This window comes from Aulostomus chinensis, chromosome 17, assembly GCF_037954235.1.
Source record: "Aulostomus chinensis isolate RoL2024-O1b breed Wild chromosome 17, RoL_Achi_v1.0, whole genome shotgun sequence".
Classification (NCBI taxonomy): domain Eukaryota; kingdom Metazoa; phylum Chordata; class Actinopteri; order Syngnathiformes; family Aulostomidae; genus Aulostomus; species Aulostomus chinensis.
In genome coordinates, this window is record NC_141336.1 from 11,136,770 (window position 1) to 11,163,310 (window position 26,541).

Here is a 26,541-nt window from a genome sequence, read left to right on the forward strand (position 1 = left end):
CACACACGTTAGATGTTTGAGTGCTTTAACTTGACTAGCAGACAATACCCAGCTGAGGAAAGACAGGAAAGGGGGGTGGGGGGTATGTGCTCCAGCATTCCAGGAGACCTGGCTTCAGAGCCATGTCCCAACGTGAAAGAGTTTTTCAAGAATCTGTCGAGAGTGCTCTGTCAGAGCTTACCCCCTGACACACACTTGAGTTGAGTTATTTGCATCTTTAAAGAGAAAGCCAGGCTAATCTATACCTCCTGCAATAGAAATAGAGAAGGGAAGCAGATGATTCATGAAAAACACTCACATACGCTTTTAAAACTGATAAATCTAACTACAGCATTTCATCAAGTGGAAAAAAGAGTCAGCCTTTTTTGAATGTTAAGCTTAGATATGTAGGATGTGTGTAAACACGCAGTAGTAAAAGAAAATTCCAATGGCAAAGTTATAATTTTGAGATAAAAACTGCAAACTATGAGTCAAAAAACTTGAAATGATACAATCAAAAAGCCTAATTATAAGAAAAAGTCATAATTATGCTATGAAATGGTCATAATTTAGTAATCATTCATCAGATATGTGACCCTTATCTCATAATTATGACTTTTTAGTCTCATAATTTCCAAGCTGGTGACATAAATCAAGTAATTCAGATTGGGTTTTAAGAAATGATTTTTGAAGTAAACCCATCAAGTTCTTACAGAGGGTGTTGGGGTAAGACACACTGTAAATATTACTTTTGTTTGTTTCAAAGGAAAATCCCTGAGTATGAAATCCTGGTTTGAATGAGTTAAATAATAAATCAAGACCTCAGGCCTGACCTTTGTAAGCCAGCCTCTAACAGTGGGTTTGGCAGCTGTCTCCACGGTAACCGGGCTGCTGGCCTGTACTTTGAGTATATTCTGTAAAACCCGGATCCACTCCTCCAGGATGTTGGGCGAGTCTGCAGTCAGATAGAAGGTCTTCTTTTCTGTAATCAACTGATTAGACCAGAGGGAGATATATGGGAAAAATGTTAAGCCAAGCCCTCACAGATAGCATCATCATGTCAGAGGAGATCAGAATCAGCTTCTGAAGAGCCAGGAAAACATTCCAAGTCAACGCTACACCTGATGTCATCTTAAGCTGCTTCTCTGGTATGCAACAGTGAGACTCTACTGGGATGCAGCGCTACAGTAACAGTGCTGGTGTGTGTGGCCGTCTTTGATTTACCAACACAAGATTGTCTGTCAATCAATTGTATTTTTTAGATCATTTTTTTTGTTGAATGATAAGATCTGCATTTTTGATTTCCACTCACTTGAAATGTCTGCGATCCTTCTCCACGCACTATACGGCAAGACGAGTTGAGCTCAATCTGGCCCTGAGGCTTTCTGATCACGTCGCTCTGAAAATAACCCAGAAACACAAAGTTAAATGTGATCATTCACACAGAAAGTGTATATTCCCTTTCAAGTACTCACAAATAGGAGCCTTGAGCACAACAAAGACACAGGACCCCCTGCATTATGTTGTTGAGAGAGTCCAGACTGCAGTAAGAGCCAGCCACGTATATTTAGCTTGAAGCTAATAGCAACTAACAACAGTAAACAATAAACCAAAGTGTCTGTTGACAACTTATCAAAAGCATTGTCCAGCATAAACTCACATTCTCTAAATCCAGAGGATACTCACTAATCCACAGACACTTTGATTTGAGCTATAAACACAGATTTTTGGACAGTTTTTCTGTGGTTAGCCATCAGTTACATTTAGCTTCAAGCTAAATATAAGTGACTGCCTCTTTCTGCATTTGGGAGGCTCAAAGAAGCAGTGCATCTCTCAAATAATATCTTCATGTTTCTGTGAGTACACGAAAAGGAAAAAATATCCATTTTGCATGAAGTATTGCATCCAAGCATTCCTTGTATATTTGTCATGTTGTGGTCACAGATGTATCGATGTACATCATTTCAAGTTTTGTCTGACTGCATTGCTGATGACACTGTAATATGATGGTGCTTTCACCTGCCACCTCCCATTTGAAAACACACAACAGTCTGCAATATTCTTCACAGTGAGTCCGACTCACAGGAGATTTGTAGTAGAGGATCTCTCCATTCCTTAGGATGAACCAACGACGTTTCCAGGCTTTCACTTGACTGCCCATCTTCAGTAGATACCCCGACTTCTCCAGCGTCTCCTACAGACAGAACTGCTTAATTGCTGCAAATAATGTGTAGGTTTTATCTTGATATACTTTCGTTTGAATTCCATGAGAAAGCTATTCTCATCTCACTTTAAAAGCTCTGCATTTGTTGTTTTGTCTTCCTCTGTATTTGTTTTTAATGCAAGTACCACAGAGTATTTCAGAAAATTGTCTCTTTTGGATGTACCAAGTGGAAACCTCCTTGAAAGCAAAAGAGTACCATATGTTTAAGATAATTTCTCAACACTGAAACTGATATAATCACAGTATACATCTATAATATTAAACTAAAAGAGATCCTGGTCACACAGAATTTGACCAACTCCTGTGTTTTCGCAGCACAGTTTGTGTTTATTGAAACTTTTGATTTATTGGTGTTTTTAGCAGTTTTGTTAAACAATTCAATATAATTAATGGACCATAACGACATTCGTTTCACTTAAAAGAGACACATTGCTTAAAACAACAAATAGCACAACCTAAGACTTTAGAACAACACATCAAACATCTTAAAATAACACTGTATAATGTAAAGAAGAAGATACTGCACAGTTCATCTGTTGTAACAGAGTTCCTTGGAGGGTCATTAATTTTTGGTTTCTTGTGAAAGATGTTAAAGGAAGACAGTACAAATCAGTTTTTATAACAAATGAATTGCCGCTTCGCACCAGAATGAAACGGTTGCGCAGCTGCATCAGTCAGTGTTCAAAGACTTGGTGTTCTGTCTTTCTTATGACCTTCATGGAGATCTGAACACGACAGACAAGACTAGATTCCTCCGAGTATATCAAACAAAGATTGTATCCCTGTATGTATGTAATGGTGGAGTAATAAAGCTAAGTTGAAGCAAATGCTCTCTTGTTGAAAGGAAGATTCTACTCACAGGCCCTGTGCTCTCGCAGGAGTAAGAGGAGGTTCTCTGGACTTTGTGTTCTGGCTCTGAGTAGTCACTGTCCAGAGAATAGGCGTCAGGAGGAATGGCATAGTCGCTCTCTGAGCTGATAGAGGACATGGACACACCTTGGAGAACACAGGACGGAACATTTGACACGGGAAATATTTTTTCGATTTCGAGAAAAGATGACAGATATGTGAGGTTTAAATGCATCCAGCAGTTCTGAGCGTCACTGATGCAGCAGCATACCACACTGATTAGCTGACCAACTTACACTGTTGCCTGGTTTAGGTATAAATGCTGAATGTTCAAAGACATCTTGCTACCAAACATTTATACAGCACATACAGTATGTAGTTTATAGAGGAAAAGGTCAATTTTATTCATTGAGGCTCCAATTATGTCCAGAAAGGAATCATTTATCTCTCAATATTGGAATGATTTAGCATAAAATAAGGAATTAAACATTCTTACTTGCTTTGAGAAAGACTCGAGTTTTCCCCTTAAAGCTAATGCAAAAAAGATACTTTTGCAGAACAGCAACTGAAGGTTCAACTTGTCAGGTAAATTATCAGGCAGTAACAGAGGATTACATGTGGGAGTTTTTCATTACCCATCAAGTAATAAAACAATTCAAAGAATCTTAAAAACAGAACTGCTAACAAATTTAAAAAAAAAAAATCAGCAATAGAAAAGTAGAACCTTTGAGGTATATGACGTTTGTTAGTCTAAATCTGCAGGCCTCACCTCTCTTGACAGCTCGAGGGCTACCAGGGACACTGCCTTTCTTGTCCGGACTTAGGATGGAAGTCCGAAAACTGGCCAGAGAGCTGCTGTCGTCCTCAGATCCAGACTCGTCATCCGGCAGAGGCACTGTGCTTATCTGAGTGGCTTTCTAACACACAGATGCCGTAAAAACATAGCGTAAAACACCACTGTAGAAACAACGGATTCTGTAACCCATGTAATAGCTCCAAAACCATAAATTAAGTAGACAAAGTTGTCGTAATCTCATATTAAACCTCTCACACACAACAAACTTTCATTAATGAAGGATGCTTAACTCACCCCTTTCAGTGTGGTATAGACTGGTACATTTATATTCTTATAGATCAGCTGGCTGAATGGCCCTGCTGCTGGATACTGGGGCAAACTGGACCCTGTAACATACAGAGTAACAGTTATTCTAAAGTAAATTATTTTTCATTTAATGGTTATTCATGGAATCAGTGTACTGGAGAAGTGCTAGTTAATAAAGCCCTTCCCTACATGGAGATTTATACAAGTACACAATGAAAAAAACACATACAATGTACAATACAAAAACAATACAAATACGTAAGTGATTTTAAAGTAGCAGAGTACTCAACACTACATGACTCCACACTCCAAAAAGATTGTTGTTGTTATGCAATTACATTAAGCCTGACAGGGTTTGCTGAGAAAAAAAACAACATAAAAGGTTTCACCTTTACATGAGAGAAATCATCTAGCTCTGTTTTTCACATATAAATAAGAACGACAGCAAAAAATAAGACATATTAAGTCACAACCAAACTCTTCTACTGTGTGTTGACGTACAGAAAATGATAAATGACCCTTCCCGCCATGTAAATGTATAATTAATAATCAAGAGGCATCCTCCCTAATATGGGTCAAGTTAACTCTTCATTGTCAGATAACTAAAGTTCCTACATGTAGAGTGACAACTGGGATCTTTCTACCATCATTGCTGAGTCTCATGCCACTTCTCTTTCACTGACCAAAAATCTCTCAAAAATCAACATGGAAGGAGGGAGTTATGATATAATGTTGCTGGTAGAGAAACTTAGCCTGGCTCTCAGCTGCTGACTATGCCAGGGTGACGTTCCTTGTCTTCGTTTCAACTAACTGAGCTCTGACAATCTTAGCAAATAAGAGCCAAAGTGTTAGAAGTAGGGATGTCAAACTAAACCATTCAGTGGATTTTGCAATTGGAGATTTGTTCTGAAAATGAGATCTCTGCCCTGCCAGCATTAGAAATACAATTGATAGAGTTAACAGGTGAGTCTTGCGCAGCTTATGCTGAAGCGGGTAGTCGTTTGAGTAGCAATGTGAAAAATCGGGCTTGACTTCACAGCAAACGCAAAAATAGAAACCTTTTATGTCAGATTAGGATGACAGAATTTGAGAGAACAAACACAAGACAAATGATCGAAAAGTTTTGAACAATTAAGATAAATTGGCTTTCAGTTCAAACATATTCAAACTTGTTCCTTGTATTTATTCTGCCAGAGACCAAATTGCTACATCAACAGAGGATCTCACACCAAATATGCTGAGCAAGCAAGAGCTGACCCCACCACAGCTACATGTTACTTGACAGTCAGGAAATCCAACGTCCTGTCAAACCTCTCTGTCTGAATCCTGGCAAACTGGATGATGTCGGGACAGAAAGCAGAACAGTAATTATGCCCAGACCGTGTTCTTTCATCGCTCATGATTAAAAAGCAGTCATCCCACTAAGCATTCCCCCTCCTGTGCTTTTTTGGCATTTCTTTAAAAAAAAAAAAAAAAGTCTGAACGGCCTCACGGAGATGAGCCGACACCTGCACAGGTGTGTGGCGCCTTAGGCCAGAGGAAGTGACATCAAACGCCACAATGACAGGTCCGCATCCACCATAGCAGCTTAAGTATCAGCTGAACGATACATCGCTTCACATTACTGACTCATCTCTCACACCCCAAGTACTAACCACCCTTACATGAGTGTGTGTGTGTTTGTCTATGTGTGTGTTTGTGTGTGAGCGTGCGTATGTGTGTGTGTGTGTGCAACATGAAAAATACAAGTTTTTGCTGTGTTCCTCAAAATAAATGTGGAAATTCCACAGGTTTTAACAGCAGAACTTTGGTTATGAGTGAGGGGAATCACCTCGTCCAGGGCCTCGGCCTCCAAGAGTTGCCTCTGATACTCTCATCCCTGACTTAGCCACGGCATAGATCCGACTCTCCTGCAGAGATCAAATATGTCAGAAATATTCCTGCTCATTTCATTAGCACATTCATCATAAAAAATTGTTGAATTATAACATTTTAGCACTGAGTTTTTTTGATGATTGAGTCGTACACCTCAAGCAGCAACCATTTTTTAAATAGTGACAGTTACGGTGCAGAGTACTCCTCTCTCATACCCATGAAGGGAAGCGATGTAAGGGAGGTGTTGGTGGTTTCAGAATGTCTGGATCCAGCCGCTCCAGTTCCTCTGCAAGCCCAACAAAGGAGACTCCATCTCGGGAAGTCTCGTCTGATTCTGGCCCCTCCACCACGCCATCCATGCTGTCAGAGAGCCCGTCATCAATGTCTGTCTCTTCTACAACGTGAGAGAATGGCGAGGTGGTAGTGCCGGTGCTCTTGAGGGTGGAGGAGGTGGAAGATGGAGTCATGATGTCTATGTTAACATTGAGCTGATGAAGTCTGTCCAGGCTGGGCTGCGGCTGGCTGTAGTGCTTCTTGACCAATTGGATGCTGTCTCGGGGGGTGAGCGGGGTCCGTACTTTGGGTAATGTCATGCTGGTGCCGGACTGACTTGGAAAGGGGTTGTTGGTTGAGGGGGAGCGTGACAAGAGTGGGCTTTTGGGTGTTATTCTGAGTGGAGACTCTGGGGAGCTTGGTCCAGGGGCCATCTCGTAAGCTGAGGATGAAGATGAAGAGGATGAAGATGAGTGAAGGCACTGAGAGCGGAACTTGCTGTTTAGCTCATCCGAGGAGTTGTCTCTGTCCAAGCACCCTGCCTGACCCTCTGAGCACACTGGGAGCTCATGTCCACTGATGAAAATGGGACTAGTGGGCCCATCCCTGCTCCGACCCTGAGAGACAGCATCATGGGCTGTGAGGTCACCATGGCAAATCCCTTTAATGACCAGTTCGGGAGCCCTTTTCACATCTAAGGGGAAATCATACGGTGGAATTAGAGAAAGTAAAGGATCACTGATTAAAATGCATTGTTGGTTCGTAGGAGGAAAATGCAGCCCTTTCAGTGGACTTTTAAGTCTTACTGGTACAACTGGCACTTTCCAAACTAAATCAATGAAATTCGAAATGTGGTTTTTTGAAAGTACTTTTCAGACACTGAGGACAACTCTCCTCTCTACTAATCACACTTGTCACGTAGAGAAGACAGATATATGTCTTTATCATCATTTTCAAATTGTGTTGAATAAAGCTATTTCATGAAAATAAAAACTTATCAATGCTGGCAGGTCTTGTGAGTAGTGAACTGTGTAGTTGGTTTATCATGAATGAGGAGAACATAATGTTGGAATAAAAAAGTAAGATTGTTTTTGCACAAGCAATCACGCTTCCCTCTGTTGCACCGTTTCTGTCTGGTCATGTGATCAGTCCAGGTTGAATCTAACAACATTGCTTCCGACGTTTCCTGACAGACATCCCAAAATAACACAAATTAAGGCAAGCACACCTGTCGGCAAGGTCTTGATGTTGGAGGCGGCTCCACGGGGACCTGTCTGCCTCCAGCTGTCATCTTGGACAGGTGGTGTGTCGGGGCAGCTGGGAGGAAACAGGGGGCTGTTGGGCACCAGGTGGGTATCCATTACAGGAGAGGTGGCAGGGGATCTAGAGAAGGCTGGTTTCTCTAAAAGAGCTGATGGAGAAAAACATGAATTAATTTTTCTTTCACTTGAGCAAAATAAAAAAAACAAATAAATCAAATGCTCCGTGCTTACGCGTAAAAGTGGTAACAAAATATTTGTACCAAGTGACAAAAAGTAAAGTTTTGACTCTAAAAGTCTCAATTTTTACTAGCAAGAAATAATGCATGCTATGTCAAAGAATGTGAAACAAATTGTCAAGAAGGTAATATAAGACTCTGGGAAACGTGTTCAGGTGGATAAGATGAGATACCAGGCTTAGCTTAATAACAGAGACCAGAATCTGCTAGCATGAACCAGGGTTCAAACGTGTATAATGGTACTTCAGAGTACTATTACTAGACTATTTCTTGACCTGCTACTCAGGTAAAAATCACTACATTTCCTTTTAGATTGCTATATTTTTAAGACAAATATTTATACATTTCAGAAAAAGGAAGAAAAGTTATTAGGGATTTTTAGAGTTTCATCAGGGGCGGTGCCTTTGGAGTGGCAGACTGGGGTGGTGGTCCCCATCTTTAAGGAAGGGGATCGGAAGGTGTTCCAACTATTGAGGGATCACATTTCTTGGCCTCCCCGGAAAAGTCTACACCAAGGTACTGGAAAGGAGGGTCAGGTCGATACCTCAGATCGAGAGGGAGCAATGTGGTTTTCATCCTGGTCGTGGAACCATGGATCAGCTGTTTACCCTCACTAGGGTACCGGAAGAGGCATGGGAGTCTGCCCAACCGGTCCACATGCGTTTTTCTGGATTTGGAGAAGACTTATTCCCAGGCCTTGTATTCCCAGGAGAACCCTGTGGGGGGTACTTCGGGAGTATGGGGTGGATGGCCCCTTACAAAGGGCCATTCAGTCTCTGGACCGAAGGAGTGATGGTCTGGTCTGCATTGCTGTACCACTGCATTTAGCATATGCTTAGATTCAAAACACATTGGGCCTCATTCATCACACGTTCTTTTACATATTCCTGACCTTGGTGCTGGTCTCTGAGTGCGACACGCAATCAAAGTTACACGGAGAGCACAAATTGCATTATCTCTATGTACAAAGACAATAAAGGCTTCTTCTCACACAAATTTGTTCTTCCAACATCAGGGATTTTTTTTTTTTTAGCCCTCCCATTACTTTCACAAACAGTAAACGGTGTTTTTTATGTCTACTATACTGTGCTGTTACTGTATTGTTGTAAATGACAGTCACTCAGACTAGAAAAGACTTTAATTTAACAAGGCGTACACAACAGGTAGCAAGACCAATGAGTTACAAATAGCCATCAGGCTTTGCTTCCTGTCAGACTAAATGAAGGGGCTTTGTCCAAAAATGTATGCATGTACATTTTTGGACATGTCATGGACGTGGCCCAGTCTTGTCATTTCAACTCTCTGCAAAAAGTATCTTTTCTTTGGCAAACTATTCCTACAGATCATAAAACATGACATATGACTTACTTTGAAAACTGCGACTGACATGTCTTTACTAACCAAAATCAAACCACACAGACAATCCAATTTGATCTGAAATTGTAGTTTTCCCAACAGCATTCACCTTGCAGCTTGTCTTGCAGCAACATGATCTGTTCCGTCTGCTTCAAGTTGGCCAATTTAAGTTGCTGGTTCTCTTGCTCCATCTGTACCAAGGCACACGAGATAGAAGATAAATCTCAAAGATTAGCTGCATACATTTATCAAATTCTGACATGAGGGAATAGTTTGCTCTGAACTAATATTATGATGATGTCAGAGCTGTCATTTAAAAAGGTCTTAATCATCTGACTATTTGCAGATAAATTGATATTTCATTTTAATCATGAGCATCTCTAATTGTAACAGATACTATCTGTCCGTATGTTTTGGGCTTTCTGAGAGCCTCAAAGGCCTCAGTGGGTCTATGCATGTCTGAGCTTACCTCTCTAAGCTTCAGGGTGACCCAGTCTTTAATCTTGGCAGCCTTCTCCTCAATAATTTTTGCCTCCTGGGCTCTGACTAAGACCTGCAGAGAGAGAAAACAGGGTTTGTGGATTATTTCAACCTACATTTTATGAACATAAATGGACATTTCTATTTTATGGCTCCATGCATACCTGTTTTTCCAGCTGGATTTCTAATCTCTTTATCACAGCATCTTTTTCTTGAACCTGGCTGGTAAGGTCTTGATACTTTCTGTACAACGTGCTCTCCGACTCACTGGTTTGGATGTTTGCAGACTTCAGCCTTTCTTCCATAACATGGATCTGAAATGCATAATTAGAGTGAATGCAAGGCTGAGAGACAACTCTAATTTGTCGGGTTCGTTTAATTTTGATGGGCACCAGACAAAGCCGAGAAGAAAACACTGAGTATACATTTACGATGCCAACTCTGATGAGAAGAACCTTCCTATGCCCTTAGGTAGTTTGTCTTTTTAAAGAAAGGGCACCATTAAATTACCACTTAGAGAAAACACAGGGAGCAGCAGGCAATGACAGAAAATTGGCATTGAATCCCAGCAGTTTTATGAGTAGTGTTTTGTTTGTCTAAGCCACATAGTACTGCCATGGTTTCACACTTTTATATTGATCAACAGGGGGCTGTAATGTGCCGGAAAAGTTTGCCAAACGTAAACAAAAATTCCAAATAATTCATGTTTTTGGATCCATGCACACATGAAAAGGGAGACAACACATCTGCTGGACCTCAAGAATGCACACAAGGTGCTGTGGTGAGAAACAATTAATGCATAGTCAACTCTTGGAGCTCATTTACCAAAATGAATATTAAATCATTTATCATGCAAAAGTAATACAGTTGAAAGCACTGAAAATGCTGGTGATGCAGTGTGTTTTAAATTTGATTACTTGGATTTGTTAGAGCAGGAGTTCCCAAAGAGGGGGCCAGGAACTGCTCCCAAGGTGATTTCCATATACAGTATCGATACTGTATATACGTGTGTGTGTGTGTGTGTGTACACACACACACACACACACACACACACATATATATATATATATATATATATATATATATATATATATATATATATATATATATATATATATATATATATATATATATATATATATATATATATATATATATATAAAACTGCTCATGTATAATTTACAAATACTCAGCTTCCTCTTTACCTGTTTCTCAGCACTTTCAGCCCTCTGGTCGGCCTCTGTCACCCTCTGTTCCAGCTCCTGCATCTGGGGTTGACACAAAAGAGTTTACCATGGTTTTCCAACATGGGTCAGTTGTCAAGGAAAATCCTGGCATGACTCCTAAGAAGTAGAGAGGTACTGCCTCCTCTCATTGCTAATTTAGGGAAGAAAAAATTAACACTTTGATCACTGTAGGGGTTTCCTTTCACATTTTGCACAAAAGTTTACACACTCACAACTACACATGAATTTAACTTACTTTATCCATCAAAACTGCTGTTTCCACTGACGCGACCTTGAGGCAAACAGGCCTGAAAGCAGTTTTAATGGATAAATTCTTGATAATTTATTGGTACAAAAGTGAAAGGGGTTGAGGAATGGAAAATAAGGACAATATGAGGGTGAGAAAAACAAAGATCAAAAGCTACAAAAGGATAATCTCTTGTGATGTGAATGAATTACTATGTCACATTCCCTGGACCAGCAGAGAGGCTCTTGAAAGAGGCCAGTGATCTTCTCCACTCCTAGTCAAACAACTGTGAGCATGCATATGCACCCGCTTGCGTCACCTTTTGTGCAAGCATGTATACTCTGCTTTCAAAGACAAACACGGTCCATCCAGAACACATCTGTAAGCCCACAATCCCTCTCAACCAGCCTGGCTCTCACAAACATGAGCATGAGCACAAAAACCTTGAATGCTCCCACACACACAAATTCAACACAGGACAGCCTTTCTTGTGAGTTCAGTGACCCAGTTGAAAGGAGAACAAACATGCTAATGGATTCCCTCTGCTCCAGAGATGCATTTGAATTCCTCCTGTCATCTTTGTTCTCCTTCCCTTTTGTCTTCCTTCCTGGCGTCTCGTCACCTCCATAAAAGTTGATTCTGATTCCCAGAATCTACCACTCACAACATTTGAACGCTTCCTTGAAGCCAGATTAACCCTCGCTAAATACAGAGCACGACTGCATGGGTTGAGTGGGCGGAGGTTGACAGTTAGTGGTTGGATGACTCTTCACCTCAAGGTCAAAAGCCTAAGTCGAGCGTCAAAGGCTTTGCCAGGCCAGAGAAGAGCAAACGGTATTTGTCTTTTATTCAAGTAATAAAACTTGCGGGAGATGAGCACTTTAACTACTTCAGACGTCACAGAGCTGGTGAGATTTGAGAGGTGCTCATTGGGAGAAGATATAAGAAAGCCCAGCCTTACTCCTAAGGACAAGTTTAAGGTCAGGAGGTGGAGATGGTTGGACCGTGAGTCATGGGAATGTGTGAGCTTTGCATGTGAAGCTGACTGGATTGTGGACAGTGTATATACTGTACAAGAAGCTGAAACTGCTGAAAAAAATTTGCTTCAACAAAGTAAGACTACAGTAATAAAACACACAGTGCAGATCTTTCAAGTCAAAAGGAGAAATGGCAGTACCAGGACTCTTGAGACTTGGTTCAGTTAAGTTTATGTACAGAGCAGCTCTCGCAGTGCAGGGTTTAATTGATTAACAACGGCACATTTCTCTCAAAATCAACAAAATTATACCATGAACCATTGCTCGATGGTTTAACACAAAAGTATCATGGTGGTGCATGCGGGAGCAAATCTTGTTTAACTCATGTTTCCATAAGGAAAATTAAAATCTAAACACATTTTTTTCATATAAAAAAAGAATCCTGAACTCGTCAGAGCAATTGGGAAGCCATTGCCTACTCAGCTGAGACCGACAGTCACATCACAATAATTCTGCGAGATTCAGCCGAACTGCAGCTGATAATTTTTTGAAGGATTTTACCATTAATTTTTTCCATACAAAATAAAACAGTACTTTGCAATATTTTGGCAACTGACAATTATCGCCATGTGCTTTGTTTTTTCAACCTGCAAGATTTGTGAAATGCTAACATGAAGTCATAAGTTGGACTGCATATTACAAAATTTGAAAAAAAGAAATGCATTGTACAAAATACGAAAAGCTTCTGCTGAGAAGGCTGAATATAAACAGAGAAGCAGCAGCAGTTGCTCTTTTAAAGGACAAAACTGCACACATTCTGTATTTCTGGTATCTCAAAAAAATTAAATTGTCCTATCAGTGGGTCGAAAATCTGTTCATTTCCCTTTGCTACAGCTTAAAAATGCATCAGTGATTCATCACCGTTGCACTCAGCTCCATCCAAGGTAACGACAATTTACGTGTGAATCATACATCCGCATTCTGCTGTAAATACTCACAAGAAGGTCAAATCCACTGCTGAAAATAATCCAAAACAAAAAAATAGCTCGATGCTTTCTGTTTGAGGACCACCCCCCCCCCCAAAAAAAACAATGTTTAATATTTGGCAATCATTATACTTTTCCTAAAAACTACATCATCATTCTTATTCAAATGAATAATTAGTTTTTTTGGTTTCTTCATGAGATGTGTTGGCATTAACAAAACTACGGAATGTGAGAGCCTGATTGTTTTTTTTTCCAACAATCCATCCATCCATCTATTTTCTTCCGCTTATTCCTGTTAAGGGTTGCGGGGGGGCTGGATCCTATCCCATCAGCTACGGGCGAGAGGCGGGGTTCACCCTGGACAGGTCACCAGTCCATCACAGGGCCAACAAATATAGACAAACCATCACTCACACTCACAGTCACGCCTACGGTCAATTTAGAGTATCAATCAGCCTCGTCCTCTCTTGATGTCTTTGGACTGTGGGAGGAAGCTGGAGTACCAGAGAGAACCCACACAGGAACAGGGAGAACATGGAGACTCCACACAGAAAGATCCTGTGCTCGAGCTGGGACTCGAACCTGGAACCTTCTTGTTGTGAGGCGACAGTGCTGACCACTGCACCACCGTGCCGCCTTTCCCAACAATATCTTTATTTATTTTCAGACATAATAACACATACCTATAACCACTTGGACTTAGAACTCTGCCCCAAACTATGCAGAACCCGTGTCCATCAAACCCTGACCAAGACGTAACAACAAAACAACAGCACAAATAAATAAATGTAAGGAAGTAACCAGAGAGAAGACAGATTCTTTAATGTATGAACGTCTCGATCACAGGGAATTTTCAGAAACTGTGGAGACCAAGCATCATCCATCCTCAGTGGGAATCCAGAGAGACTGATCGTATCAGTAGGGAGGAGATAAGATGGGGGCAGATGATCACCTGCTTCCCTGACAGTTAACAGATCTGTCACAGTTTAACATCAATTTACTCTTACTGGCAGAGATTGGAGATCTGATACCGTTGGCTCAGGCTTCCAAAGATTTTTCTGGCACCACTTCAAAAAATACAGATTGTGTTTTAGAGTTTAACTCCAAAACAATGGAGTGGCAGAGATTACTGAGGAATGAATTATAGAGTGGGAATTTTATGAGTGCTGAACAGAGATGAACATTTGAATATCATCTTGTGCTTCCTCTTTAGGTGATTATGGCCTGAAGTATTTGCCTGTTATGTAACAGATGGAATGGAAAAAAAACAGATGTTTTCCCTTTTCTCGTGGCAGTTGTGACTTTTTTTTTTTACAGGTGGAAAGAAAGGCACACACATTTCAGGGATTAATATGCATGTATTCCAATTTATGTTTTGGAATAAGAACAAGTTGAGGGCATTATTTGACACAATAAAGTCCACTTTTTCTGGTTTCACTGGAAAATATTTGTTCTGAGTGTCATCTCCAATCATTAAACCTTGAACACAGCTGATGGTAAAAGTGAGTTAAATAAGTACAGTTCAGATGTGTGTATTCACAGAATAGGAAAACTTACAAATTTGTAGATTAAACATATCAAAATCACGTAAAAAGATGTGGACAATACAATATAATGATAGATCCTCCAACATATTCCAAGTTATGCTGAACCGGAACGACCATCACTGGCAAGCCTCGGCATTAAGACAGAGAAAATTAAATGGCTTATTTAACTTTATATGAAAAGCTGAGTACAAATCCACTCAGGGAACATTTCCACACACAAAAATGAACCCGGTGACCTTTCAGCAGTCTTGTCATGACTGGTAACACAAGCTTGTATCAAATAGCTGCCATGTGAGTGTTGTGGAGGAGAATAATATCATTTGTCAAGTATTAGATTATCGAAATAATGCAAGGACACCTTAAAGGGGAATACCAGCCGATTAAATGTCCTCTTTTGTTCTGGTGCTCTGGAGCTTTGACAGCGAGGTATTCTCATAAACTCTGTCAACATCACTGGTCAACTCTGAAGTTCTTCCATTTATTCCATTTCCATTTCATTTCCACTTTTCTGGACTGCTTTTGGAGAAAAAGAAGCACACGAGACTTTAATCCTTCTTTCATTATTTCTACATGAAACTGCATCATTTCTACACCCATAATGGTGTTTTAACTTCAATTATTCTCTCTATAAAGAGGTTTCAGTTTCTTCAGGCCACCTGCTGATTACATGTTAATAGTAGTAAAATCATATTCTTGACCTGTTAAACTCCTCACAAGGCAAGTGGGGCACAGCTCTCTGTCTTTCCCGTCTCCTTCTACTTGTCTACTGCATGCATGCAGTCAGACTCGAGAGATAAATGCCATGTCACAGGCAACCACGTCAATTTTTTTTCCATGTTTTTCCACAACCAAAGTGGGTCAATGTGTAAAACACTCCTAACTTGGCAAGAGAGGAGATGAAGACCATGAAAGCAGTCTTTCCAAGAAGCAATAACATGACGGAATGGTAGTCGCTCAGCCCCCCACCCCCTTCCTCCTCCTCTCACCCCCCCCAATCTCAGAAAAACGCACTCTGCAACACAGGTCTCCACTTAAATCCTTCTTGCTCACTGTGTGCGTGTGTGTGTGTGTGTGTGTGTGTGTGTGTGTGTGTGTGTCTGTCAGAGTTTCTGTGTATGTTTATAAGAGGAGAGAACAAGAAAGAAAGGGATTAAGTGGTCTCTGTATGTGCAGATCTAGGTACCACGACTCAATAGGATCAGGCCAAGTATGGTTCGACTGGATATGGTCAAGGTTAAAAAATGTGGCCATTAATCTCAGGGGTGGTCAGTGTGTCTATAATGTGAATTCCTGGATATTAAATTTGCATCTGCAGTTTCAGTCGTGGTCCTCGTAAGGAGCTGCTTTTTTGGTAAATTGTACACTTGTGACTAGAAGACGCATAACTACTATACCATCTGCTATTCATTTGAATAGCGATTCACTCACTAGGCAATTCGATTAAAGGGTGACCTACAAATCCACAGCACCCTAGCTTCAAAAAATGGTTGAATCGTGTCCTCTAAAAGGTAGCGTTTGCTTTCAACCAATAAATATGTTGAAATGTGAACAACTTTCATCAGTAACTGAGGCCAAGCATACAATGCATGTGTTGCTGGCAGGACAGAGCTTACAGGAACATCACTTACAAAGAGCTGTTTACGAATGGATCTGTAAAGCTTTTTTTTTTTTTTTTTTTTTTAAGCCTCAATTAAAACCTCTGTTTACGAGTGAAGGGTTTAGACAGTGACCTGTAGACACACAAATTTCCTAAAATCTGGCTTTTGGCCTGACCTGCGCTGCCTTGATCACGAATCACTTCAAGCAGATTTATTTCAAAAGAGGCCTTTGACTTGTTCTAGTCTTTTTCTAATATTATGAAAGACAGAACAAACAATGCTTCTATCACTTTGTGTACATCATTACTTCCAAATCCTGCTTGTGCTTCTATTCTTTTCTACTGAAGACAGGAATATTTAAAGGGAAAGTTTTATGCTCAGTCAGAATAGTTTTCCTGGCAACCTCACTGTAACCCCAAGACTTTGTGAAAGGAAGAAAAAGTTACAGCACTACCTCCCCAAAAACCACAAAAACAACAACCACAAATTGTTGTTTTTCTATTTCACATTTTTGTGCAGATTAAACACACAAGATACAATATGTTAAGAGGTGAGCTTTAGACTGCAGCAGAGCCATGCCAGTCAGTTCCGGTTGCTTTACATTGAATTTAAAGGCTTTATACTCAGGCTTAGTGCTAAGCTATGCAAACCACCTTTTAGCTTTGGCTTCATATTTAATGCTCTCACTGTATATTTGTGTTGGTAAGGGTCACAAAGTTTAAAAGTACTTGTACAGCCACTTTCAGGTACACACACAAGAGTTAAAGGACTATTTTTAACACTGCTGTCACCAGATGCAGTGAATCACTCAGACAGTCAGACTTTGTTAGTAGGATTACTTTATTGTTTGTTTTGGTATTTTTTAGCAGACAGTAGGGACATCAATGACACACACACACACATACACACACACACACGCACACACACATATTATATGGGTGGCACGGTGGTGCAGTGGTTAGCACTTTCGCCTCACAGCAAGAAAGTTCCGGGTTTGAGCCTCAGCTCGAACACAGGATATTTCTGTGGAGACTGCATGTTCTCCCCGTGCCTGTGTGGGTTCTCTCTGGTTCTCCGGCTTCCTCCAACAGTCCAAAGACATCAAGAGGGGACGAGGCTGATTGATACTCTAAATTGACCGTAGGTGTGACTGTGAGTGTGAGTGGTTGTCTGTCTCTATGTGTTGGTCCTGTGATGGACTGGCAACCTGTCCAGGGTGAACCCCGCCTCTCGCCCGAAGGCTGATGAGATAGGCTCCACCCCACCCCTGCAATCTTTAATGGGATAAGCGATAGAAAATGGATGGATGGATGGATATGTATGCATATATGTATATATGTATTCACTATAACAAAGTTTTACAGATAAGCTGGATAGATAAGCTAGAAAAGACAAAAAAATATTTTTTACACACCAGTCTTTGTTCGCTTTGTACAATTTACCTAAAGGTTAAATGTTTATCATCATTCCCTTTTACCCAGTTGTACAATTACAGTCGAGACAGTGACGTGCGGTCAGGGGAGGAAAGTGAGGCCGTGCCTCACCTGTCATCATGGACAGAAAAAAATGTAAATTGAAAAAAATAAATGTAATTATTGTATTCATCCTTTGATTTTTACTATAAAGTTATTTTGCTTTCAACTAAACCAGTTTTAAGTTATTTTTGATTCAAAATCACGATTTTTCACATTTATCGTTCAAATACTGAGAAGAGACGTGCGGTGAGGCACCAGGCAGCTGAGCCTCACCAGGGAACGTGCAATGACTCGGCTAACTGTGCTGCATGCTACGCAGTGAGCCCGTATTGCTGTCTCTTTCTATGTCGCTATTAAAATGTTCAAATACTTTTGCTATATAAACTACATTTCTATAGTTTAGCTGGTGAATATAATGTATAGTGTTTTTGTCGAAAACTGTATGTGTGTGTAACGTGTTTCTTGTGCTAAGCGATCCTAAAACGGCTGCGAAAAGGTGCCGGGTGAGGCACGCACTTCTCCTGCCTCATGGAGGAGGCGCTAATGAGCCCAGGGATTCTGCTTGCGCCTCCTCCGCTCCGCTGCAATATAAGCAACAGCGAGCTACAATTCACTGTAAGGAAAGTCAAGTGCAGTCATTCAGTTATTTTCTTTTCTCCTGAATGGCCGTAATTTCACAATGGAGGATTACATTTCTAAGCTAAAACAATTTTCTAAATTGGATTTTCAATCGAAGCAGGAGGTTCACGCTAAAGTATCCAAAGCGTTGAAGAAGCTGTGGCAGACAGAAGCCAAAACATGGAGAACATTTTTTGTCTGTTTTTTTCTTATTAAATGCAGTTTTTCTTCATATGTTTACAGATCTGACTGTGATGAAGTCAGTGCCTCACCAGCCATGAACCTCACCGCACGTCACTGAGTAGAGAAGGACCGGGAAAATACCACAAATACCAACCGTCAAATCCTACATTTATGAGTGCTGAACAAGAAAAACAGAGGAGCTTGTAAAACAATACCTTACCCATTAAGTGTATTTTGTTTTTCAAGTATTCACAAATAGGTGCCTTGAGCTCACAGATATTTATATCACACCTGCACGCATATCTTAGTCACTAAAGAATGCAGAAAGAGTCAGTCACGTATATTTTGCTTGAAGCTAATGGTGCCCCCTAGCCACCAAACCAAAAAACAACAGTCTGATTCAAGTGTGGTGCGATAATTTAACTGAATGTACCAGCTGGATGGGCTTGGCGCTACTGTGAGCGCTAAACTGAAAGGGTTATAATTAGTTAGTAGCTCAAATCAAAGTGTTAGTGGACTAAGGAGGACATGGCTGAATAAAGAGATGGAGGTTCTGCTTGAGAGCTTGTAAAATGACATTTTTGGACAGTTTTGCAGCTGGTGGGATTGGTCCATTGCCAATGGGACATCCTTAGCTTTAAGTTAAATATACACGACTGGCCCTTTCATTCTGGAGTTGCAAAGAAGTAATGGAGTAGGAAAACATTTTTTTGGAATACTTGAAAGGCAAAATTGGGAGAAGTGTAACCTAAATTTATTAGAGGAAGAAGCAACATTTTTTACTTCCGATGAAATTCTCTACCATGACAACAAAAGCTTCTCTGAAGAAAGATTTCAGCAGAGCGTTTAAGTGGACACAAGCCCTAATAGCATGGGCTTGTCAATATTCCCCTCGTAGGAAAACTGTGCTGTATATCCCCTTGCTGCATGGTTACTATAGTGAGGGAACCTGTGAGAAATGACAGTTACTTTCTTAGAGTAGTGCATGTGTGTGTGTGTGTGTGTGTGTGTGTGTGTGTGTGAGTGTGTTTGTGCGTGCGTGCATGCATGCGTGTGTGTGTGCATGTGTGTGTGTGTGTGTGTGTGTGTGTGTGTGTGTGTGTGTGTGTGTGTGTGTGTGTGTGTGTGTGTGTGTGTAGGTCTTCCAGGACCTAACAGAGAACTCAGCAATGAGTCCTGCTCTTATCGGCCAGCGGGTCATGTTTGGACTGTAAACATCCTGCTGCTGACTGACTGAATGAACCACTCAAGCTCTTCCAAATTAGACATGATGCACATAGTAGCTATAACACTGGAAACAAAAGTAGCTCCAAGCTGTTCAAAGAAACCAAATGAAAACTAGAAAAGGTCAAGACAGGGGAAAAAAAATGCACTCCTTCTTCCTCTAATCCAAACACTTCCACTCTTTTACCAGCAGAGTTATAGAGCAGAACCTCAATCTCCTCCTGACAGCTGATTACTTTCCAGAGTGTCTGGTAGTCAGGCATTACAACAGCCGCACTATTACAAGCTTCTGGCCTGCAGCTGGCGCTTATTTTTCCCCTCTCGAGGGAAAGCACCACGTGTGATGAGTTAGATGTTAAATATTAATTTTGGCTGAAGCTGTAGCCAACATCTGATGACACAGAATGAGTGGACCAGATGTTTATTAAATGTGCTGAGTAATGTCATCTGTCTCTGCACAAACACATAAACATACAGTCATCCACCCTTGTATTTCAACTACTTTAATTGTTTCCTTATGCAAAAACCCATGCATCGCCAATTATCACTGCCACAACTGATGTTCCTCTTGAGGCGTTGCGTCCTGCACACAGTTTGGTCAGAGGATCTGGTTTTCGCAGAAGGGGGTGGGAGGACATGTTTAAATAGTCAGAGTGCAAAAGAATCATGCTTATCCTGCTGCTTTAATAACAGAGAACAGAAGAAAAGGAAAGCAACTGGAAGGAAATGAGTAAAAGAAATTGAGTTGGGCAATCAGTCACACACACGCACGCACACACACACACACACACACACACACACACACACACACAAAATCAGTGCTTGCATTTCTATAGCTTCCGCATCGTAATGTTTTTGTGCTGCTTTTGGGTTATGTATAAATATATTGAATATTATCAATCATATCAATGTTTTTTACAGTTTTTATGTAAATTGTGTATTTGATTCATAATTTTCTAGTCTTATTAAGTGCTAAAAAAGCAAATTGTAAGTTACACTTTTTTTAAATGTAAGGTGAAAACTACAGTTTCAAATGACTGTACCACACTCGGAGGACGACACATCCATCAACCAAAACATTAAAACCACCTGTCTAACATTGTGTAGGGATCAGCTGGTGTGGACTCCTGAAGACCTCTAAAGATTGCCTGTGCAGTCTGACACTAAGATGTCTGCAGCAAATCAAGTTTTTCAGCAGTGTGCGAGACGAGCTCTCTACTGTGGTATTGGTCAGACAACTTACCCTTCCGTCCTGTTAACAAGCCATTCGATTTTGTCTCTTGTCAAAGGTGATTCTTATGTTTGACCCTTTTTCAAAAACTTCAACTTCAACAATTGACTGTTCACTTGCTGCCACTGTAACTAGATAATCAACAGGATTTTTTATTGTTGTGGCTGATGAACATGGACTGATTATCTGATGTGATTTTATACATAATTTCATGACTTGGGATGCAAAACCAAACCGTGAAAAAAAAGAAAAAAATTCAATACTCAGCCTGTTAACTTATACCGAGGAAGTGCAATTTTTGGTTCCACAAGGAAACAAAAGCTATATTTGTTGTTATGTGTGTCCACTACATGTGCAGCGCCCACACACACTGCTGGATTGTCATCTCCACCCTCAATGAGGAAGTGCAGACAACAGTGCAGGCATTAGCTCAATGGCAAACACAATTACAGCAAAACAAAGTTTATTCATGTTATTCATTTATATGATTTATTCATTTCAGCCCAGTGTGAGTGTCTCTGCTTTTTCCTGGAGATGTTTTTCTTCTGCTTAATGTACAAAACACACTGAACTGAAACCATAACCCCAAAAAATGTAATACAAATCAAACCCAGAGCTTCTTAAACTCTAAATGTGCTATACATAGGTATCAGAACAGATTGATGTTGACAAAAAGAGACGCTGAATATTACATTAATTTTTTCCCCATATTGTCCAGCATTTATTTTAGGTTTAAATTGTTTCAGACTCGATAAAGAAAAGGCCACGTTCCAAGTGTCTGTCACTGTCTCAAAACCTTGGCAGAATGGACTCGATAAACCTCGAGCAAACTACATTTCCCATCTGGTTTGGGAGTGTTTTGGGATCCCCTAGGACTGGATGAAAGTCGTTTCTGAGGGAAACCTCGAGTACTCTACCAGCATTTGTGTCTCATCAAAGAACTAAACTTATCAGAAAAAACAGCTACTGCTTGATGTACGACCAATGAACTTTTTCTCTCTTACCTTCTCTGCCAATAGTTCTCGGATTTTCCCCGCCTGGAGACGGAACCTCAACAGCTGCATCTCCAGAGCAATGCAGCGTTTCTGCCAATCCACGCTGGCTGCTCCGACGGCTCCTGCCCCACCGCTCTCCAGCACGTCAGCCATGGCGAGGTTTCAGAGCTCTAGGCTCAGAATAGACTGAAAGACAGAGAAGATAAACCTACTATGAACTGGCTGACAGAAAATAATAACTTGAAATTCAATGTCTTCTTTTCACAACAAAAACGATGCAAATGACACGTACCACCATGAACAGACTAGACAAATAATCCTGTAACGGTATATTGGAGCAGTCTGTTTGCATTTAAATCACAGGAGGAGAAAAAAAATGATTTAACCTGGCAAATACTCCACACTGACCACACTTCCTATGATTCACAGAGGAAACGTGAGTAAAGCACACACTAATCCAAAATGACATAAGTTTAATGAAAGCTTCCCCTCACTTTCTGTGTTGCACTGTGACACATAACCACAAAGTAACTTCACCTCCATGCACATGTTCCCTGCACCAAACGGCTTACAGAGAGCGAGAGAGAAGGAGAGAGAGAGAAAGAGAGAGAGAGATCACCAAATCTTTCTTTCCATTTTGTCTCTTTGAATGCCCACACACACTGAACAAAACCTCAGCAGGGAGGCTGTGTGTGTCAGTGGGGGAGTTACTGGGTTCATGCGTGCTGGCTCCGAGGTCTGCCAGCTACAAAACAGGTCAGCGCACTGCTTTTTAGCCAAATTACCTACTAACCCAATCCCCTAGTCCCCCCCCCCTCATCCACAACTCCCGAGCCGCGCGATCCCTTCTTAATTACAAGGAAGGAGTGTAACGGGATCCTGCACGGCACAATAGTGTCTTTCTGCATGACAGTCCCATCACAGCAAGAGAGGAGGGGGGCCGTGAGCTCGCCGAGGCAAATAAAGGAGGAAAGAATGTGTGAGAATGAACGGTCCCAGTGCTGAATGTGGGAAACTGGGCCACTGAAGATATTTTTACCTGAGGAGGATTGACGAGTGGCAACTTTCATTTGGCTGGATTCTCATTCACAAAGGTTAAGGCCCTTCTGTGTGAATTCAATTAAAGTTGTATTATTTTAAGATAACCATAACAATCAGTTCACAATCACAGTTCAGTCCAACAACGTGCGAAAGTTTGCTTCTCATGAGTTCTATCAAACAAAAAAATGAAACCAAATGTTGGTAGTTAAGCAGTAACAGAGAGACAAACAGGCTCAAAGAGTAGCCAGACACCATCAGCAGAATAGAAGACGTTCAAAGTCCACCAACTATAACTGCACCACGGTGCTCCCTGCAATTAGCATGATCATAAATACAGGCCTAGCAAACAAATTACAGAGGTCATGCATGTGAAGGTTTCACCAGAAGACCGCTGCACCCAGACTGACCAGTCAAGGTCCGGCTACCGATTTCTCCCTTTGTCTCAAGGACAGGCCGGTGGCTGTGAAGGTGAGGTGAAACAGGATGCTTGTGTGTGGGAAAGGGGGAAAGCAGTCAGCTTGAATAAACTTTGATGGGCTTCAATGTGGCGAGCCAGGACAGAACAGGCGAGGGCCCTCCTCCAGGAGCTACAACAGCTGGGTGCAAACAAGCCATTTGCTGATTAAACACTCTCAACACCGTCATGCTAATTCTCCCCGGAACAATTCCTTCAACGTCTTGGACATGAGGGAGGTTGTTAGAGCTCATGCCAGCCGGTGCCAGGAACGCTCCTGAAAAACCAGCAAGTGTAAACTTTCAACTGAGCAGGATGTGGAAAGAAGGCAACAGGGGTTACTAAGGGCCACGTCTCCCCTCAGTTCACTGCAAAAGAGTGCAAAAGGAAAAAAAATAAAGCCCACAACACTATCCTGTCAGGAGTGAAGTCATTTTACACACTGTGTAGGAGTAATGTAACCCAAAACTGGAGTCATTTTCTCCTCTCGCATGAGCATAACCATCCATTGTGGGATGGTTTACAGAAACACAGGAGACAATTTTCCACCGGTTCAATGTTATATACAATCTGATGAAAACCATTCTCTTCTGCAGTATCTTCTCTGGTGTCAGTGATTTCAGGGATCAGCCTGGTACATCAGTGTTTGACCATCCAGAGAGAGCAGCCAGGTTCACAAGGAAGCTCAGGCCTTGGGTGCTTCTATACTTCCATCTAACTGAGGGCACTAGTACACACATGGCCAGAGCAAACACTCGAACCGGGTACTGGCAAGGACCCCAAGAAAGGATACGCGGGTCCCAACAAGATTTTATCTTGATATTATAAATATTGTGACATTCTATATAATCTGATGAAAATTTCAAAACAAAGTGGCAAATACAAATTGCTGCGTACTACCTGGGTAGTTACAATATATACATACCTACATACATATCAACATTATATGATAATATCATGTACTTAGTTTATTATATATCTGGAAATCTGCATATTTGTAACATGACGTGTCATAATTAGAGAGGGGATATCAGATCGGGAATATCAGATTCAAGTGCTGATCCTGACACATATCGGGTGACTACCATTACGTCGATCCATACACAGTTGAAATAATGGGCTGTGTGGTTTATTAAAATGAATGAATGAATGAATGAATAAGACCGAGAAAATAAAAGATAATATTAAAAGGGAAAAAAGTGTTCCAAATGGAGCAACAGATCACAATATATCCGATTTTACAGCACAGCCCTACTAAACACGTGAGTGGAACACCAGCTATCCCAATAAGTGCACCATTCCTCAAAAAGAGTCAGATTTGATATCCAGCCAGCAGAGTTTTTAGTCATAACATGGAAGCTTATCAGAGTCTATAATAAATAATTAGCTTGGATGTTGTCTGGTTGTTGTAAAACCTCATCATTGGACAGGGTCTCTGCCTTTCCTCACTAACTAAAGCACTGAGGGTGTGTGTTCATCTGCAGACCATGCAGAAGTCTCTTCAACCCCCCCCCCCCCACACACACACACACATACACACACTCCCCAACCAGTTGTTACAGTTGTTTGGCAGATTGAGATACACACAGATTGGAAACAGACACATGAGCACAGGTACACAAACCACTGACACACTGCTGAACTTGCAGCTGCGGTGATGTAAGTGATTCCTTGGTGCAGTGATATCATCCCCACTAGACCTTTCAAATCCCCGCTGCTGTTCTTGTCGTCTGCTGATCTTGGCTTCCCACATTTTGGCAACCCCCCGCCCCTTGAATAAAAATGAATCTCCTAAAATGGCACAGAGGCATAAATCTGGGTCACTCGCTTTCAAAGTTGTGGTGTGAGGAGTCAAGTGTGTTTAATATTGGCTTATCTTCTCGTCGAGGCTCCACATGTTAACAAAGGGGACTTCTGTCGACTCCCATCCGTTCAAGCAGGCCGCACACTTTTGTGTAACTAAATATCCACTGTAGTCATATTTCTTGAAGTGCTCTTGGAAAATGCAAGGTTCAGAGATTGTTTTAAAACATCAACATTAAATGGTCATCCTTCAATATCTCAAAAGAGAAGATAAACTGTGCAATTTCTCCAATAAAACACAGAAAACACAAGAGGACCTATTTTTAAAGACAGGAATACCCACATCTTTCTCTTTCGTAGAATTATCGTCTCATCTAAATGCTCACTTCTCATCCTCTTCATGTCTCTTCCCTCTCCTCCTCCAGCACCCTTCCCGCCCTCCCATTTCTTCTTTCAGTCCTTTTCTCTTCATACCTTCTCTCCCTCTCTCTCTCTCTCTCTCTCTCTCTCTCTCTCTCTCTCTCTCTCCACACAGGTTAATGACAGGGCTCAGCAAACTGACCACCCTCATTATCAGTCTCAGCCTTAAACACAGCCCCTGACATTCCTCTGTGCTGAGGTGTAAATATCCACCTCTGCAGTTTTCCTGTCTCACACACACTTTTCATGTAGGAACCATACAGAAGAGTGTGAGGCAGAACACGTGTGACGATGGATTATTAGATAGATAAAACGAAATCAATTATGAATAAATCCTTCCCTCACGAGGACTATAATGTCTAATTATTGTTGATTCTGTTTTAGAGAGGTGTCCATACCTTTAATATGAATTTAGGTTGTTAAATATTAGGAACGCCACTCCAGTTCTTCAGCGCCACAACTGACATCTGAAACTGCCCAAGCATTCAGAGTGCGTAACTCCGGCAAGGCAAACCCAGACCCAGGTAGCCAAAGACACATGATGGTGCTTTCATGTAATTCTGTTAAACAAAAGAGAAAAACAAAAACATTATCTCATGGAGGTTGAGGTAGCTGGAAAACACACACGATGGAGGGTGTGAGGATACAGAATATGACCATCATCAAACTCTATCGATCAATTCACTTTTTCAACATCAAAAATAGGCATTCAGATCAACTTTTCCAGAGGTAGCGAGCTTTATATCAATGACTGGATTCTGGATTACAGATACAGGTATATTAAAGTTGCTCTTTAAAGGACATTGATCCATATTTGTCGATGACATGTCAAGAAAAATAAAGCTATCTTGCCGATGGCTTAGAAAAGTCATGAAAATGT

The 26,541-nt window shown here is 41.1% G+C and overlaps 1 protein-coding gene across 1 annotated transcript in view; it reads right to left on the reverse strand.

The window, feature by feature from the left end:
- Window positions 1-26,541, reverse strand: part of plekhh1 (pleckstrin homology, MyTH4 and FERM domain containing H1) — a 41,100-nt gene that overhangs the window by 13,642 nt on the left and 917 nt on the right. The window contains exons 2-16 of the mRNA XM_086182016.1: window positions 26,060-26,221; window positions 21,953-22,129; window positions 10,842-10,904; window positions 9,801-9,950; window positions 9,626-9,709; window positions 9,266-9,347; window positions 7,531-7,713; window positions 6,245-6,996; window positions 5,986-6,064; window positions 4,143-4,234; window positions 3,822-3,969; window positions 3,063-3,199; window positions 2,063-2,173; window positions 1,292-1,378; window positions 813-971 (exon numbers count right to left, since the gene is read on the reverse strand). Coding sequence (XP_086038142.1) covers window positions 813-971; window positions 1,292-1,378; window positions 2,063-2,173; window positions 3,063-3,199; window positions 3,822-3,969; window positions 4,143-4,234; window positions 5,986-6,064; window positions 6,245-6,996; window positions 7,531-7,713; window positions 9,266-9,347; window positions 9,626-9,709; window positions 9,801-9,950; window positions 10,842-10,904; window positions 21,953-22,096 — 2,271 coding nt within the window. The 5' untranslated portion in view covers window positions 22,097-22,129; window positions 26,060-26,221. The remainder of the gene's footprint in view (window positions 1-812; window positions 972-1,291; window positions 1,379-2,062; window positions 2,174-3,062; window positions 3,200-3,821; window positions 3,970-4,142; window positions 4,235-5,985; window positions 6,065-6,244; window positions 6,997-7,530; window positions 7,714-9,265; window positions 9,348-9,625; window positions 9,710-9,800; window positions 9,951-10,841; window positions 10,905-21,952; window positions 22,130-26,059; window positions 26,222-26,541) is intronic.